Source organism: Varroa jacobsoni, unplaced genomic scaffold, assembly GCF_002532875.2.
Source record: "Varroa jacobsoni isolate VJ856 unplaced genomic scaffold, vjacob_1.0 contig00081, whole genome shotgun sequence".
Classification (NCBI taxonomy): Eukaryota; Metazoa; Arthropoda; class Arachnida; order Mesostigmata; family Varroidae; genus Varroa; species Varroa jacobsoni.
In genome coordinates this window covers 190115-209750 of record NW_019214407.1, presented here as the reverse complement: position 1 = coordinate 209750, position 19636 = coordinate 190115, and the positions used below count along the sequence as shown (strand labels likewise).

At 42.8% G+C, this 19636-nt stretch overlaps 1 protein-coding gene across 1 annotated transcript in view; it reads right to left on the bottom strand.

Moving 5' to 3' along the window:
• The window catches only part of mGluR (metabotropic Glutamate Receptor), a 64564-nt gene extending 47672 nt beyond the window's left edge, over positions 1 to 16892 (bottom strand). The window contains exons 1-4 of the mRNA XM_086972604.1: positions 16617 to 16892; positions 8887 to 9156; positions 4136 to 4306; positions 366 to 512 (exon numbers count right to left, since the gene is read on the bottom strand). Of these exons, the coding sequence (XP_086828730.1) occupies positions 366 to 512; positions 4136 to 4306; positions 8887 to 9156; positions 16617 to 16892 (864 nt within the window). The remainder of the gene's footprint in view (positions 1 to 365; positions 513 to 4135; positions 4307 to 8886; positions 9157 to 16616) is intronic.
• Positions 16893 to 19636: the final 2744 nt, after the last annotated feature.

Genomic DNA, 19636 nt, shown 5'->3' with positions numbered 1-19636 from the left:
TGCTTAACCTTGCACTTGGTGCTAACAACTGGTGCTGAGAAAGAAAGAGATGTTCGTATATTTGCTAGAGTTTCTTCTATCATCTGGTTCAAATGGTCTCACTAAATAATTCCTTTTCGAGGAAATATTAAGAGAAGATACCTATATCGTTGACCCATATAGCCCTATAAACTGGGGCTCAATGATTTCGCGCAAAAAAGTCAATCGTTTAACACAGTTAAAAAGTAAAAGGTTTTTACTAGAAGAAAATGATTGTGATTATATGTACAGAAGAACATGCTTTAGTATAATTTACCGTCAAGTTAGGCAGATTAGAATCACGATTCGCCTGTCGTAGACCATGCAAGGTTTTGCAATTAATATACCTTCTCACTGATGGCTATGCAGATGTTGTGGTGGCGAGCCTCCTTGGTAAATTGTTCCTGGCCCGATTCGCCATATTGTCCTTCTGAATAAACCAAGCTCACGTATGACCAGTTGAACGTTTCTACTACTGCAACCATAGCTAATGCCTAGAAAGCGACAGCAAAAAGCGCAATGAAAGAGACATTTGCACTATCTCTGTACTAAACGATAAATCGGCGGCTCTTATCCTACGCTTCTGATCTAAAAATACATGTCTATTTTCTTAAAAAAAAAAAAAAAAGTCTAAAAGAAAACTAATTCAAACTTGGTTTGTCTCTTCTATCCCGTTGCTCGTTTTGCATAATCCCATTTTTTTCACAAAAATAAAATAAATCGCTTGCTTTACTGTAGATGAGATACAATTTAACATCCCGTTACAGTTACCAGACTTTACCTTCCGGCCCCAGTGGTACGTAATAATGTTTTCCTATTACTTTTCTAATGTTTCATGCATTTAGTCCATGCTTCTGCTCCAATCGTATCGTGCGTTCATCGCAATAATTTGTTACCGCGCTCTAAAAACCTAGCTACACATAAAAAATAGCTGATTTCGATTTTACATTGTCTGCTTAATTGATCTGTCGTTAAGAAATTACTGAATTGAAACTTTAGCTCAGGTGCACATCTCTATTGAGCCACTCTGTGGAACGTCCAAGAACATCGAAAATCCGACCCTGTCTGAAAATCCAACAATCAAAATTCAGCACACGACCTAGCCAGGAGTATTGACCGGGCCACGCAGAGCGATTCGACGGATACATACATTCGCAGACAGACAGATCTCTGACGATACATATACGTGAAACAATTATCTCCAATTTACTAATAGAGTCCCTTTCGGCATATTAAATCAATATAAGCAGAAGTAAAATTTACTCGTAAGCACACATTTTCGTTACTCCTCGAGCCGCCTAAGCTCACCTCGTAAAATAGGGTCGATTTGACGGTGCATTCCCGATGGCTCTTCAGTCGCCAGCTTGTAAATCTCGTTGGAAATTACCATCTTGGACCAAAGGTAAACTTTGACAGTGCCGTTTAGCAAATATAACTAAATAGAATAAAGATGAAAATGGGAATATTTGATTCTTAGAGAGAGAGAGAGAGAGAGAGAGAGAGAGCCTCTCACATAATATTCAGTGGCTGAGGTATCGTACAGTTTCAACGAGGAGACAAATCCTAATTTGTAGTAAGCGAACGGGGAAAAATGTATAATCATTGTATATGTAATAACACCATGTACGTTATTTGTCCGATTCAAACAAAAACAATAGATCGCCATCAATCGATAGGGATCAGTCGGCCTTGAATACGGTTAGTTCACTACTAGTGATTCAATTAGGCCATGCCTTAATTGTTGACAACAATCATGAAAAAATGATAGTACCAGCTAAAATTAGCAGTGAACAACAGAAACATAGATATATAAAAGAAACTATTGATTCTGATTGATAGTAGATGGAGTTGCCAAAATGGTAGACGGATAGCGCACGTAGAGGCCTATAATGGGACGGGCGACAGCGGCCGTACCAGTGATGATGACTGAAATCGGAGTGACCATTAGCTCATGTGCCAGTCACTTTCACGGTGGACACTTTTATCGGGCAAAAGAGTAAACTGCTGGTTCCAGTCGAACCCAGATGTTAAGGGAAATTTGTGGCCAATGCGTTAATGGGCCTGATTGATGCGACAGTGAGAGAACACTGTCAGTTGCCCAAAGGTCGTATCTGTCTCATTATACATCCTCTGTCGTTTGCAGAAGCTACAGAAAAGTACCCAACGAATGTAGAAGAATACATTTAAAAACATTGCTAATTGTTTGGTCAGCCCACTAGTGTGCTTATAATTAAACGTAAATAAACCTTTTAGGTGCAGACGCTTTGTGACACTATTCGTCAGATAGTTCATCAGGTAGTTACGAAGCTAAGGTTGTCGATGTACACTACGTTATTAACGAACATTTCCGTAAGTTAACAAAGAATTGGCGGCCATCATATTATAGACATTTTATGCTAACCTCATGAGTATCAGAAACGTATCTCATAGAAAACTCGCCAAGCGGGCAGCACCGGTTTAAGCCCCTCTAGCGGTATACAGTACGCGACAGTGACGAAACATTACTAACTATTGCAGTGACGTTTATCCGGGTCCAGCGTGCTTTGATGAAAAGAGATAATAATAAAAATAATATTAAACCGTTCTGCGTTTGCTTTAGAGTAGAGATTACCAGAGTAAATAGGTTCGAAGGGTATACAATGTGAAACCGCCTATGGACGAACTGGTGATTGAAGTCATCGCTGCCCATGGCAGTCGTGAAGCGGGAGGCTATTAAGTCAAATAGGGCATCGCTTTAGCAGTACAGATAGGCCGCTCGGTATCGGTAAGCAGACATGCAAGTCATGGTTTCGAAGTAATATAAAATATAACCCGAACCACGGCCCAAGCTGATGAAGAGGTCCAGGGTTTAGTGGGTGAGAGTACCAGACAAAGCACAATTCAGTGATGTCTGGTCTGCATAATGCATTTGCCCTTAACCTCCAAAAAATAGCAGCTCTCTGTCGACGTAAGGTTATGAACCTAGCACAGTATTGATATTGATACATGGAAAGACTTCAACAATGGCCGGACGGAAATGGTACGGCTGTAGTTATGACAAAGATCGTTTACCGTCCATAAACAGATTGCCTATTGTTTAGTCCGTGGGGTTTGTTTACTAGGATGCTTCCTATAAATTCATACCGATGAGTCCTGTAGCCGCAAATCACGATATTTGAAAATAGCTCGCAGCAAAAGGAAACTTGATTTATTATTTCGCTTTGGAAAAAACTAAGTAAGAGGACCCCTTCAGACAGACAATATCACAGCTAGAAACGGTGTTGTGTAAATGTAATTCTGTTTCTAAACTAAATTCAAATATGTGCCGTATTGTTTCGGTCACAGTACAATGATAACGAGGTTGTCTATTAAACTTAAGGATCCATGAAAGAGATCAAGTCCAAAACCGGATATAAATTGATGCTGGTACGTAAAACATTTATATACAACGTACAGTATATAATATAATATAACAATTAAGATGCAGTCTTGTGACAAATGATATACAGTATTTGCGCTATTTATTTAAACAGCTTCGTAGGTTCATCGACTATTGCCCGTACTCTAACCTTAAAATCAAAGAGAATACTTAGCGTAAAATAAGACGGATTTTAAACAAAGCCTTACGGCTGCAATATCGCTGTAGCTCACACAATCATTGTTTATGTGCAGTATTTACGAAGGCTGAGCGCCCCATATAGGAATTTCGAATGGATCGCTCAGTAGATAGGCAACAGTTTCAGAGAACCTAAGTCTACAAGTACGTTGACATTTTTTTTTTATAAATGCACAGAAAAGTTTAATGGTTCGAAATTGCTTCGTGTGTATTGAGAGTCATATTATTAAATATTATATATATATATATATAATTAGTGCGAACGCGAGAATCACGAAAACTGCTGTGAACCCTTTGGCCACTGTAAACGCCAGCTTCGTTTGAGGCTAGGTGTCATCATCTAAGACTTCGACGATATTTTAGTTACATTAATCTCGTCAGTACTGCGTATAATCCCCTTGTTGTACAGTTGTGTCGTAACGTCAAAAGGATTTCGAACAGTTGGACCATTGATACATAGCTATTTAAAGACGCTTACGCCGATGTGGATACTTATATCTAGCAGATAATTTGTCTGCTTACCTGGAATGTGTCGGGCGGTACGGTCCTCGCGAAGAAGTCGTAGCGGGTCTTATCGGAAAGGGCGGTGCCGGTGGACGCGGGGCTTATCTGGGGAATGCGGAAGAGCCGGAGCAGATTTGCCACCTGCAGACTCACTTCGCTGTACGAGCCACCGATCACCCCGCTGATTGCCTGGACAACACGACATGGCGACAGTTATTCTTCAAATTACTGGAAAATTAATCTTTATAAATACATGCATACGCCACGTTTTGCTGACATTCTCTTACACGTTTTTGCATAACACTGAATTAACTTGAATACAAACGGCAATGATATGCGGGATGGCAGTGTAAGACCATGAAGCTCCATCGCCCGATCTTAACTTCTACGGTTGTTCTTTTGGCCCGGCATCGGTCTGCTCCACCCTATCCCTCCCTTATTTTTTTGTTCTCATTACTCTCGTCTCACAGTGAAGAACGCACCAATGCATCGTCTAGGTTTGATCATTGCGACTAATCCAGGCGCTTGGAGTTTGAGTCCTTTTCGGTCCACCGTGAAATCTCTATTAAAAAATGTTTCTTGTAGTTCGCTGACTTTGTGAGACCACTGCCCTGTTGCAATGTCCTCTAGGATCTTATCTTTTTCTTCACAAAAGATTAATGGATCATGTTGCCCGTCTGCCTACTTCTTTATTTGGCCTTCCCGCCATATACAAGAGATCGTTCTGTTGGATAAATACATTTTTTGTTACCCCCTTTCTTCTCGACCCATGCCGTTGACAACACCTCAAAAACTAACCTATGTCTAACCCCAAAATGCCTTTCCGATTAGAGAAGACTGTTTGTCGAGAAACCCCAGCCGTCAACTTCCTTCATATTAGCTTTTTCATTCCTGTTCGTTGAAGTTTTCTAACCAAACCCTGCATCGATCTCGTTTCATCTATTGTCCTCCTGCCTCGTTCCATATTTGCCTTCCGCGGCAAAAACCTCTCCAGCAGCCAAACTTGAGCGAGTGTGTCACCCGTTAGAGTGAGAATGGAACACTTCGAACGAAAATACCAAATCTGCGCAAGCGACAATTGAGGCGGCCGAAATTTGCGTAAGAAAAAACAGAGGAGAATGCGGAGGCTATGGCGGTAGGCAGACCAGAAAAGGGAACCACAATTCTTTGTTTTCTGTCTTGGCTGCAGTTCTAGCTAGAGCCCCATAAGCCTCGCACATATAAGTTCAAGAGCTTACGAAGTACCCACAGTAGAAGTTTTCTCCGTTCGGTTCTGGAGGATAGCTCCGGTTTTTTAGAGCTGCCTCGCGTGCGATACTGGGCGGCATGTGATTTCTCACAAGCAACAAACGTTTTGCTTTCCTATCGATTATGGCCATATTTAGCCTCTGTAACTATTGCCTACTCTCGTACTGGTCTTTTCACCATCTATTCTTGGTGGGCTGAATTCCTTCGCCTCGTACCTCCTTTTCCGCTTACTCCTTTCAACTTTTGCTCCGGGAGATGTATTTCGTTGGAGTACCAGTGGCCCTAGTTTAGCCTTTCAGTGTTTTAGTCAATGTTTCCAGTATTACGCTTCTTACAGCTTTATTTCTCTACGCGGCAAGACAAGCTTCTGAAAGCCTTAACAATACGACAAAGACAGACTATTCAAGGCCAATGCCCGTTACGGATGTTGGGATAAGGCTGTTTCCAACCGGATATTGAGTGGATAAGAAACTGATAGAAAAATTAGCATTGCTAACCGAATTATATATTAAAAATAGGTTAAATAAAATACGATAGTCCAGCCCCCTCATGCCAGTAGACAGGAAAGTTAGATTGCACTAAAATGGATCCTCGTGGTTCTCACTTACGTGTACGCCACGTGTCGATACTACATACGCATGTGAAAGACGGCCCGCACTCAATTTTTCAATTGTACCTAGCTATATTCACATAGGAAAAAGTTATCTGACTATTTTGCTTAGAGTAGCCCAGTTTACTCTACCACATCTAGTCTACAACTTATTATGTCACCAATGCATTCATGGCAGCTGCGATAGCCAAAATTCTATAGTAAAGGGCATACTCTTGCATCATATATGATTTGATATATTTATGATTTTGTTGGCCTATCTCATATAAAGATACATTTCAATACGAATTTTCTTGTTTTATGCGGCTTACTAATGAGCCAGTCTAATTATTGAAGCCCTTCCGAAATTATGCTAAACTTTTTCTGATTTTAATTATATATCTTCTCAATAAAAGGTCGTGCTTTTCTTTTTTTAATATGTACCAGATACCCAGCAACAAAACTAAACTCTAAGGAGGGCGCACTTTTTCGAATTGCTTATCTCCTCGGAGGGGAGGTAAAAATGTTTGTCAAAAGGTCTTCGTACTGATTTAGCATTCGCACCTAGAACAATAACAGTTACTACTCGCTCGTACGGGTCCGTCGCAAATACGACAGTGGCGTCTAAGGGTGTCAACCGAGCAATCGCGGCAGGTTTTGAGGTGCGAATCGAGAGCACGAATGCTTGTGAACGGTTGAGAGTAACAAGTGCCTGTCTGAAGGCCCACGGCAACAATGGCACATGACCGTCCCGCCAACCTTACGTGTGTTGTGCCGAAACTCGTGGCAGTTTCTCCCGATGACTTCCCCGACACGAAATTGAAGTGCAAACGAGGCTGTTATAGATGACCTGACGTATGGCAGATTCGCTGCCAAGCACCGTGTCGATCGACAAGAAGCGATAATATCGACGGCTTTGACCTTACCTCCCCGTCCAACAGCTCGAATCCAGCTTTGAAACGACAGTGAATCAACGGACAAACTCGAACTGCAAGTTCCTGCCCTTCGCACACGCTTATGCATCGCCTTACTCTCGTACTGTCGCCGAGCACTTTCCTGACGATTCGGAGTGTGACACAGTACATGACGACGGGACACGCTTGAAGAGGACGGATGTACGACGAAGGCTTGCCTTAGTTCCTGTTTAATGCTGTTAGACTGTCCGTTGGGCAGCGTCTATGGCTATCTGCGAAACATGCTTGCGGTATGAGTACACGATACTGATAGGAAATTCACGCTGCCATAAGAGCTGCAACAGCAATGCCAATTTGGGTAACACTAGCCGGCTATGCGTTGCACAAAGTATGCAAAAAGATCGCAGTGTTTCACGAGCTGTACAGAATGAAAGAAGAGACCAACAGCGTGTGTACATACCCCATGGTCTCGCTGTCAAAGAACAGCAAAGAGATCCAGCTCTGAAACAGGCCGCTGGCAAGCAAGGCTTTCAGCACGCTGCAGACCGTAGTGGCAAGAGCAGCAATGACCCACAAACTCCGACATTGGCAGGTCAACTAACTCGACTCGAGAAGCTAATTGGACGAGAACAAATGTCTATGCGGAGAAAAAGAAAACAATTTGTCATACGTTCCATTCTGTTGGTTGATTAGTCGCTTCACTGCCGCCCTCACCATTGTTTTCATTATCCTTCACTATTAACCAGTTGCCGAGTGAAAGGAGGTCGAAAGCCGCTAAGGTTCGCGCTAGTCCTAATAGGATTTCCCATGACGCCTCTGTTAAGCAGCCAAGCGCGAAATGTGGCCGGCGGCAGTGCGATTTCCTAGTCAGCGCTCGCGCGAACCTTTTCCAGGCATCTGTGTCCAGTTTCTTATTTTTTTTTTGATAACTTCCATAAAATGCTGAGCCCTTCGACATCTTAGTGGCTTTCGTCCGGTATTCAAGGAAATGGAGCAACAAGCGTCTCACAGGCATCTTGAATCAACAAGGACAATACGAAACACCAAGACGACGAATGTGCTTTGGTCCAGACGACTGTGAGGTTGCATTATGCATGAGAGGCAATTATATAGACGAGTCTCTTTGGCTGCCTCTGCGGATGATCACTTTGCAAGTAACAGACCCTCTTATCTTCGAGTGCCCTAGAGTCTGTTTCGTCGACATCGGTACAAATCTCACGCCACGCACGATTCCCTATGTAGCAGTTACTATCTTCCTATATCTGTCGACGTTAACACTGCTTGGGACAACATCCACTGCTAAAGCTGGTGAATACTTGTACGAGGCTCTACCTCAATGTAAACAGCCAAAAATTAGACTTAAAGAAATGACACATTTCACTACGGGTGTACTATTCTCCTCTAAGGTTGTGCTACGTTAGTTGAAAGAGCACAAGATCCGTGTATGTCGCATCGTAATCAGGAAGTCGGGTATATAAGCTCTTGAGCCACGTCGAAAGTAATGGCGTGAAACGTAATTGTGAGATCAGTTCTATTATAAAAGGTCTTTGAATCAGCACATATTGTTATTGTGGTAATAGTAGTAACGGTAGGCTTTATACATAGGACAAACCTTAAATATAAAATTTTGACTTGACTTATTTATGAGAATATGAATTCAAAGTTACTAATCTCGAACGGGTCAAGACTAGTATTTTTACTTTAATTAAACGACAGTCGACACACACTTGTTAATTATTATCATACTCTATGGATCAACGATAATGATGATAAACTACTACTACCACGGCCTATACAAACTTATGTGTGTTACGGGGGAGATTCGCTGTTTCAGGTCCCGAGTGGCCATATGCGTATGTTGGCTGAAAAAAGAGACGAATGTCTTTCATGCAATTTAGCTTGTAATCGAAATGCGTCCATATTGCTTCGTTGTCAAGTTAAGTTAAGAAAATCTGTAATGAGTAACATGTTAGCCAGTTACTACTGATCGCGGCTGAGGGACAAGCAACGATACTTACGGCACTAGCTTCTGGTTTGAGTGTCAAGTTGCCCCCGCCATGGCAATAGTAGTTGTGCGGATCGGCGGTGTTGATGGAGGCGCGAATAAACTCGAGACTCTGGTTGAGAGCATATGAGTCGGAAGAGCAGGTGTCGAGGATGGTTGCACCCAGCCTGACACCGGGCAGAAGCGTCTCATCCTCGTTGATGCGGTCGATGGCGAACAACATTGCCTCCAGGCGTTGGATGCCTCGATCCTTGTTTATGCCACCGCATTTGGCGTTTTCGCCCTGAAATACAGCCATAAAAGGGAACTGCGTAAGCAAACTATCAATGAAAAAATTAGTTTGTGTCTTACCCGTCAGACTAGGGTTTTATTAAACCTAGCGACAAGAAACTCCAACAAAAAATATATATGCATGGCGTTTTATTTTCTTACCTACGCGTGTAGCATTATAGCCCAAGGTGTAGCCGGCAGAGTTCACTTCCCGAGCCAGAAATTTGAGGGCTAAACATGAAGGGCTCTAGTGCATGGGTACTTCGTCATTACCAGCCTAGGTCGAATGGTGCTCACAATTATCAACTCTTGTCTACTGCATAAACCCTTGCATTTTCTCGATCTTCCTTTTAGCCAGTGCAATAAAGCGGTTTCTGCGTATGAAAACTGCGAATGCCGTAAGTGCGCTGTGTGCTAGAAATCAGTTTTTCTGTGTCAGGGGTGTAGTTGTTATATATATATATAGGGATATACGCGGTTATATCGCGTCTAGGTTATAATGATTGAAGATCTTCTATATCAAAGTCTGAGCTCTATTTGATCTACCGAAAACATAAATAGGTCAAGCAAGTAATAAGCTTAATCAAATCAAAATTCTGGATTGGTTTTAGAGGACTACGAATGATCACTGTTCTAACACGATTACTGTCAGATACTAAACGTATTTGAATAATAGTTACCTGCTAACAAGTGCAAACTTAAAGTCTATCCGAAGGTCATGCAAACTCTTTGATCTTACACTAGATTGTATTTAATACCTGCTCTATACATGTCATATGGTTTGGCTACATAGTTAGGGGTTGTATAGATAGGGAGTATTCGAAGCAGGTAGCCACGCTTGTTAATCATTGTCGCCCTTGGATGGTGTTAAACACTTAAAGATCATACTGTTCCTCTTGTCCGACGCGCGTCCGCACTCTTGTTCCCGTCTTCAAAAAGTCCGCTTTTATTTCGAGCTACATGGTTATATTAGCACTACCTACGCGTCAATTAAGAATTAGAGCCGAGATACACTTCGTTTCAACGTTACGTAAAAAGAGTTCGTACGAAGGTTCTCGACAACATAAATCAGGAGATTTGAGGGGTCAGTAAGAAGCTAGGGAATAAAATTAAACCTCAGTCTGCGACCAACGGCTGCAATATTGGTAGCAGCAGCAACAGTGAAGACTATTGCATCAAAGACAGCAGCGCACTAACAAAAGCAGTCGATCGAATTCGATCTCTTCAAGCCAGAACAGTGCATCATATCATCTACCCAACTGGCATCTGTCCACTTCCCCAGAACTTCACATAGAGTTGATAGCAAACATCGCCCGTCAATGCTGCTCGATTATAAGGAGCGAGCATTTGTTTAGGCTATTCACTCCTGGAGTCACAACAACAACAGCGGCGATGACGACCTGCCCCTAGCGTGCGTGCGTACATACATATTAACCCTTATATAATGCCGTCGGCAATTTTGCTTTTCATCCTCCCTAACCTGAGTGGGTTGCGTCCACTTATTTACCTAGCTGCCTAAAAAAAGGCTGTGTCCACTACTGCTCTCGCTCTGCGTGATAAGGGTGATTGTGTCATTGCAAGGAGCACGAACAGCGATCGGTAAGCGTGTATGGGATGTGTATATGTCTGAATATACCAAGGGCACATATAGTATGTGAAAATGTATTACTCACAATACACCCTGAATCTAGTGACGGCACTAAACTGGTGGTATCGGCAAACTTCAATGTTAAAGCAACAGAGGATACTTTCCAGTGTCCTCTTTACGCACGGTAACAATAGCACCGATCAACAATAGCAACCACGGCCACTTCATCCATCGAAGTAGGTTCGATCGATACCTGGTTCTCTCCCCTTCAGTGACAGATGTGCATTTATACATACACCGTGGACACGGACGGCACATGCACACAATAGGTGCAGCTATCGGCTGTGACAATGGCACAATGCCAGAGGCGATAGCAGACCCAATCCTATGTCACTTTGGCGTCGAGGTATATTAATCTAGTGACTATCTTTGTTACCACCGCAGCCACTGATTAACTCATTGCTGGACACCACGACCCAAACAGTGCAATAGTAACGAAGTAACCTGTGCTCATACTTGTTCCAGTTCGTACCTAGACCATCCTCCTACGACCCCTCATTCTTATTTCTCAGCAAACTTATAGTAATAAGCTCGCATGAAAAACGTAACGTATCGAGCTAATTAGATGAACTCAACATCCAGGCCGCATAAAAACCTGATCGATCGAATGGAAGAAACAGAAAGAAACTTGAAGGCGTGACAGTTCCTGCTACTCCTGCAAGTAAGGCTGGGTGCCATGGGAACGAAAGGGCAAGTACACCTATAACATTGCGGATCTTCTTCAATCATCCTTATTATAGATGCCGGTCGGACCACTCAACAAACCTTATCCCCTGAGCGACGGATTTGCCGGTAACATCAGCCAAGCAAGCACTCTTACCATGATCTCCTTTTTTTCCTCCCTCTAGTGTTACCATTTTCTCCTTTTTTATTTTCCTTCCTTCTCAAAACGATAAACTGGCATTGTTGCAGAATGGCCGTGTTAAGCTTCGCAGGCCAAGCAGACGGGCAAAGGTGTTTCGCTTTAGCACAGTATTTACAACGCCACCGCCTCACAAGCAAGAGGAAGAGCAGGTTGCTGACTTACCTGGCTGGCGGGATAGAAGGTCACATATTTTTCACTACACAAAAAGCACCAACTCCAATAGCTTCCCATCGTCCTGTCAATGTAGTCGTGGAAACCTAGGTGTCGTTGCCGTCACAGTGCAAGGAGGGGATTTTTTTAAAATATGACCTTTTTCGATACACGTAATCCCGTTCAAGTAATGAAGCCTCCAGTAGACGAACTTCAGTAAGCTTTTCCTTGGCTCAGCTTCCAATGGGCAGAACAGATTTATAGAAAGACAGGCGAACAACCTGGTGGGAGACAACGAGGATCGGACCGGGTGGCAGGAGCTTGAAAGGTTAATGTTTAAACTGGAAGTGTATTCGGTATTATGGCGGAGGTGATAACCTACTGTGTAGGCGCGACCTCGAAAGGCTATGACTGGGCCCCCACTAGCCATACCTTACGCTGGCCCACGACCATCAGCAAGTTTATTGCGTAAGAGTTACTCACTTGCCCAGCCGAGTCAGCTGTTGTTACTATACATGCCTTTTTTCAACAACAACAGCTACCACGCGGCAGCGCTTTCTCTTGTGTTATGGAGTTCCGAACGGCATCCACTTCCGTAATTTCGATGCACTTCGCTATCCTTGACGGGTGTGTCCAAATACACAAATTCGAAAGTTTCAAAAGTGCAGCAGCTCTTGGGTCTGACAGAGTATTTTTTTGTTTCTGATTTTATTGCCGTTTAGTCTTTTTAGCGTAAGTTTATTTTGGTATCAGAAACGTTAGTAAAACAGCATCGGTCTCCGAAAATGATCCTTGCACCTTTCTAGCAAGCACGACAGCAGGTTGCAGAAGTTAAGGTAAATCTGATCGTGAATTTTCTAAGTATTTTCCTCAAGCACACACGACAACTTGGAAACCGGCAAGTAAGAATGAACGTTTGAATTCTACATAGCGACACCGGCTTGTCATTTGGAAACTATTACACAAACCTACGTAAAGACCAATATTGAAGCAAAGATGCTGCTGACGGAGTTTCCGCAATTCAACGTCCGTTAGCTGAGGCTATTGGAAACTCAGTCTTTTCCACGGACATCTTCATGAGAAGAATTCATTTTCAATAATACACTTAATATTAAGTGTTTTTTTATGCATTCATCATAATATGCGTTACAACATGATCGGTCACATTTGAGCATTCCGTAGTTTTCGTCACGCAAGTTAGCTGCTCAGAATAATCAGGATCTCCATCCTGCAAGGATGGAGATCCTGCAAGATCCTGATGCCTCCTGCAGTAATCCTGATTATCCTGCAAGTATCAGCGTCTCAAAACACTTGCAGGATGGCAATGAGAAAAGAACAGGCATAGAGGGAAAACAAATAAATATCCAATTTACACCTACGCATTTGACGTCGGCATTCCCTGTGTGTCCCTATGCGAGCTGGTCTAACTTATTGTCAGACGTTATTCCAAATGGTCCGTTTTCGTAATCATATCAGCATAGCATATCATGCTAAATCTGCAAAGCAGGACACCACTTCGAGAAGGTCGCCGATTCTTGCTAGAAGCTAATATCTACAGCTGAGTCAGAGCGGAGCCTTTGGCCGTGTTGTCGTATTTTGGTAATAAACGATAGTAAGACAAATATAGCCAAAACTGACAGAAGAAAATTAGACACAACTTTTAATAAGCGAGTACCACCTACACATATTCTCAGTATTAAGCTCGTAAGTTACCTGGCTCGCTTGGCCATTTAGAACTTTCTATCCCGCTATATAAGCTCTTCTTGGTCTCTGCAGAAAAAATGTATCACACGGGATGACATATGCCTGCAAGTATGCTGCCCCCGAGGTTGAAGGTAGCTGCCAAGTAGCTGCTCAATCCTTTCTTCTTCCAATCAGTTCTGTACTCCCTCCAACTTCGCCTTATCTCGGCCCTCGACGTATTTGTTGCGTATTTGTTGAAAATTTGCCATGTCCATCTAGCGGTCAGCTGGTATCCGATATGACGCGACGAATGTTGTTATGTGACAAGGCAAAGGAAAAGAGGGTCTCAGAGCTCTTGGCAGCACCTGCCAGTAATCTTTGGTCAAGCGTCACAGCGGAGGCCTATTCGATTCTGTACCGTTACTGATATCGCACCGATTAATCGCCCCTCAATTCAACGTTAGCTAAACAACGTCTTTCCTTCGAACGACCTAGCTACCTAGGTGTGTAGCTTGAAAAACATTATTCGGTCAGATCCACAGTTGTTGTTCCCTAATAAAGCCAACTTCGTGTTGTGTACCAACGAAATTGGCGTATCTAACACAATACGGATGCACTGATGAACCACATCGAATAGATCACCGCATTTATCTAACGACTCGGATATAACGGTCGGAATAATGTAGTCTGTGTTTAGTTGATGCCTTATTAAACATCGTTTTTCCAAAGCCGCAGCAACAGGCAAACTGAAAGGTCTCGCATATTGCATGATCATCGATTGGTACGTGCTAACTTCCTTAACTACACTTGCATGCATATACAAATAACAGAAAAAAACAAACAAAGCTCGAACCAAATTGAGTTCTCACACTCTTTGTCTCCTGTAACATGTCTCGCACTGGCTTTGCTGAACAGTTGTGTCTCGCTTTTCGTCTCAGTAATTTTTACTTGTATAGACGGTGATGCCTTCGGCTTCCAGATTTTTCTTTGACAGAGATGCCTGGGGATTTGTGGAAATAACCTGTTGCCAACTCGCTATCGACCACCAGACCTTAGGAGCAGGTCCAGTCAAGTGGAAGAATGTGGTTGAAGGTCGGTTGCTGGGTCAGCAGGTCGTCTGGAAGATTGTGATGTTGTTGCTAAGGGCGGCAAAGACTGGCTGAGCGATGAGGGCAGCCACGGCTAGGCATTTGAGGTGGCTTTTCGCCCAATGCAGCCCAGCAGAAGGGCTATGGATAAAGGTTGAGTGCGAAGACAGAAAACTGGCTTAGACTCCAGAGTAGGCTACGGCGTCTTCGGCGTAGCCCCTGCTGTCACGTTCAGATCAACGGTGGAAAGCAACGATGACAATATTCTTTTTCTGTGTACCGTAAAGGATATTGGTATTTCCCATCACATCAAAGTGCACCACACTTATATCTCAATTTATAAGGAGGCGCCTTTTTAATAAACGAATGTGTGTTATAATGCTAGACGTAGAAACTATGTTACACCTGAGATGTTTTATTTTGAATGAATCTAAATGTGTTCCTCAATTTTCGCTTCGTTCCGCTAGCACGCAGATGTTTGATGATGAAAAAATGACAAAAGGCTCCCTGGCAAGTTCCACTGTATTTCGTAATTTGTTTATGTGCATCATGCTGTTCCGCAGGCGAGTTTGAAGACCTGGCAGAGTTATGTGAGATATTAAACAGTAAGCTGGAAAGGGTTGGGCCTTGACGTAAATCAAGTTCTTCTACAGGAATGGAGTTTAATTCGTTGCTATCTCTCGACCTGGTTACTAAGTAATGACTCATCAAACAAAGTGCAATATTACTACTCCATGGGGAGCAGCATCTACACAGCGGTCTTTCGTTTAACAGCACAATGTTTAAGCGGCTTTTTGCTTCATATAAATGCCCGTCAAATGGAAAATTTACTTCGATACGTTAAATGTAAAATCAACGCTTCCAGGTAGTAAAGCGTCCTGCTCGTAAGGCTCATCGTTTGTGGCGAAATCAATAAAAGCTGCTAGCGCCAACGCCGAGCGCAAAATGAAAGAATATTCGCCAAACTTTTTTCCAAGATGTTCACAAGTCCAGTATTATTGCTGGATAAAAACTTTAAAGGTTAAAGAACTTTTGTTTTCGATGGCTGACGTATGAGACAACACTATTAGCATGAAACAAAAACTTACATATGAATAGGGGCGCATTCTGGGGGCGCTTAACGACGCCCTCGACGAAGAGCACTGAGTGGAGTGTGCAACAATATTGCACACAATACGAAAAGGCAGATTTGCTCTGGCACGGGTAACGGGCACGCGTTTAAACAACAGTCATGTCCATACCCGAATGTTTCACAGAATCGTATGCAGCTAAACCATATGCACATATCTTCTGTAGAATCCACAGGTCTGGCTCTCTTCTACTCAAATATTTCAATGTGGTTCATGTATGCGTGGGTGATTTTGGCAGTAATCTCACTTGGTTTTGATAAGAAAAAGATACGAAATTAAAGGCAAAACAAAGGATACGCTACTCAGTGCTTGTTATTCCGTTACTCTGTCGTATTATGTCGTATGTAGCCTGCCGAAATCGATAACCCCGTTAGCTGCTTCATTGCAATCATTGCGCGCTTCGATTATAATTAAACCGTCACTGTGGCTCCTCTGATTCCTTAACATGTTATAGGTTATATCGAAAGAAATGCAAACATTGGATCGCTGAATGGAAAAGCCGACTGTATAAACATACACCTTTTTCAAACGTTCTAAACAATATGCTGGAAATAATATGAGCTATCAGATCATTTTTCAAAATCCAGTTGTATTTTCGTCGTGAAGCACTTGAAGGACAAGGCAAATTTTGCGCTAGGATATTTCACCGGTCGTTAACCATTGCCGAACAGACTGTTGAAAACGCTCATCTAAACTTCTTTCTCGTACTTCTATTAAAGTATAACTTAGTTTTACCTTTTGTAAAGGGAGTTTAATAACTTCCCTCGAGTACGTTACTTTTACAATAATATTTTATCTTCAAATCAAACTTTGACTCATAAATCATAGAAGTTATTAAAGCCGTTTTCGAGCAGCAGCTCGAGTCGTGACCGACTAACGAGCATTTTTTAAGTTTTGGTTTACACTCACCTTGACATGTATAGGGAAAAGTCCACCGAGAATGATGTCGCCGGGAATGTGAGCCTTAAGGGCGTGTGCGCCCCCACCTGCGCCCCCCTGCGCCCCCCGGCCGGCCTCCCCCGACAGCAGCCCGGCCAGCAGGAGCAGCCGCACGCCCCATATCCCACTTCTATCCGCTCCACAGCCATAAAGTACGTCACCGACCATTCGCCACGCCGCTGACACCAGCGCCAGGATCATGCTTAGCGACATCACAGCTATACTTTGGCGGTCTGCTAACGCCATCGTAAAAAACGGCGTCGCCGCCGCCATGAGACTAGGCTGAAGGAACAAAGACGAATTCAACCTATTTGCCGGTAGCTGCGCCACTGATGACAAAATAGAGCTTATTCGTGATTCTCCAATAAACCGCGAAATTCCGTCGAGAATCAGCGCGATGTTTTCTTGAGCTAGCAGACGACGAGGGAAGTTTGTGCGCTGCATTCCGCAACAGTTCGCCTTCGCGCTATCGTTACAGGCTCTTCTTTCGCTTGTTTCATTGTTAGTGCTGCAAGCAGCTTTCTCAAAGCTGATGCAGCTGTTGGTGTTAAAGCACATGTCGACACCGCCTCGCACCGCGTCCACAATGTCGATTAATCGAGAATCCTTTTCGACAGTAATAACAGGAGAACGTTCTGCCAAAACTGGAGAACATAAACCTCTGATGTGCGGCGAAGGAAAGTAGTAAAAAGTGCCGTCGCCTTCTTGTGCTTCTTCCACTGTCACAGCACCGACGCAATCCGGCGTTGAACCCCAACGTTGTGGCGTCATCGCTGCTAACTCGGCTGATCCTTCTTCCGTGGTAATTTGTTTCGTTCTCTGCTCGCGCCTCCACCGTACCCCCCTGTGACAAGAACAAAAAATAGGCGGTACTTCTTTAAAGTTGCACATGCGTTTCAGACTACGTTGGGGACGTACCTGTTGGCGCGCAACTGGCCACTTCTTATTTTTATTAAAACTGCTAGTAGCTATTTCATTCAATAAAAATATTCATATAGGTTAATACTTTCTTCGCTGTACACCCTACTTTTTTTTATATTTCTCTTCTGTACAAAATTTCTCTCAGGGCAAAGTAACACATCACTACTTAAGTACGCAATGATCCAACGCGTGTTTTATATTTGCGTCTTATCGTGTGTTATGTGCTCGTTGTTCCTACCTATTAGCATTTAAGTAGCGCGCCTACTACATTAGCTCCCACTAGTAATCGACGTACCGTCTGCTCTTAACTATATGCATCGCCTTCTGTCCATTCCGAGCTCTTACCTCAATTCTTCAACATAAATATGTTGCAGAATTGAAGGTTTCTTTTATTTATTCTTGTTAGAACGTATTAAGCAGACACGTATGGGCGACGATAAGGCGCGATAGCTTAAGGACAATATATTTGTCAGCTAATCTTAGGGAGATGTTGTGGTCTAGGTTCGAACACGGGCAGAGACACACGGTTCGTTTCGTGCTCTGGGGAGTTGTCTGATCGAATGCTTAGCGGCAACACTGGGCGTACAACTCGAAACATGGAGGTTAAGTGTATAAAAAAACGGAATAAAGTGCCCTCGAAAGGTTTTACTGTACACATCGAGGTTTTCGGAAACTCGGCGTCACTCACATAGCTTAAATATGCTCTCATTGCATCGAGCACAGAAAATCAGATTACTTCAGCTGTCAAGGATATTTCGCAGATATCAATCTCTTATTGGTTCGGGTATAAAACTAGCAAAGTAATCGTAGGACTATTGTTGATAGTACTAATAGGACATTTATATACGTATATATATATATATATATATATAATGAGTTTTTTCCACTTAACAGAACATGCAACATTTCAGTAAAGCTAAGACAGTAAATTATATAAATATCATATACTGGCCTTCACTTTCTACCAAAACAATCCTGCTATTAAACAACTGATTAATTTTCTTCACTCCAAATTTTCTTTTACTAGTTTAATTTGTTACTACCTGGAAAATGTGATAATCCATCGCTGTGTAGCCGGAGAATAACACAGGTATGAAGAACCCTCTTGCAGAAGAGCTCTACTAATTTTTATCATAGTCGGCCTAGGGAAAGATAACTCTGTCTCGTCTACCAAACCTTTTCTGCTGGGTAGCCTCATTCACCTGCAGTAACTGGGTCCTATGACGATCCTTGTTAAGCCTAGTGTTTTTCTCTACCATTTTGAATATAAAACACCCTTCCACTCTCACCAAACGCAGATCATTGTCCTCTTCAAATATAAATTTGGTCTGAATTGGAGCTTAAGCGTAGCTTCCAAAGCCACCCTTTTATACAGACGTGAAGACCGCTTCTCGTCACGTGTCTGAAAACCTGTCGATTGTGGTTGCGTGTTGCCTCGTTCCGGGGACAAACTATGTAGGATCAATAAGGACTGTGTTTCTTTGTTATTTCATTCAGTTCATAAAGCCCACAGTTTTTCAATAAGTATCATACATACAAAATGCCTGACAATGGTCATGTCTATTGCAGTCTATTTTCACGCCCAGTCTGTAAGTTGTTTATCGGTCGCCTTCCTAAGTGCTTTCAATCGATCGTCATTGACCTCAAGCGGCTGGTCGGGACGAGGTGTATCCTCCAGCTCGCACAGCTGTCCTGTCAGCAGAGTCCTCGTTGTGTACGGCGCAAATATTAGGTGTTGCTTCGACAGCTGTTTGACACGGGTAAAGGGCACAATAGGGTAGGTGTCAAAAATATATTTTTTTCACCCAAACTTTGGAGTCTGAACTCGACACAATGTTTCGATCATGGCATAATAGCGATTTATGACGAATTCAGAGGTAAAGACCACTTAGTAAATAGCGATATACAAAATAATCAAGAGAGGTAGAGGGAAAAATGAATATTAAAAGTAAACGAAAACTACCCGTGTCTTGACCGTCCACTTGCGCTTCTTGCTCATTTTTAACAACAGTAATTCTTTTGGTTTTGTCAACATACCCGTAGACCACCAACATACTGAATTATATATA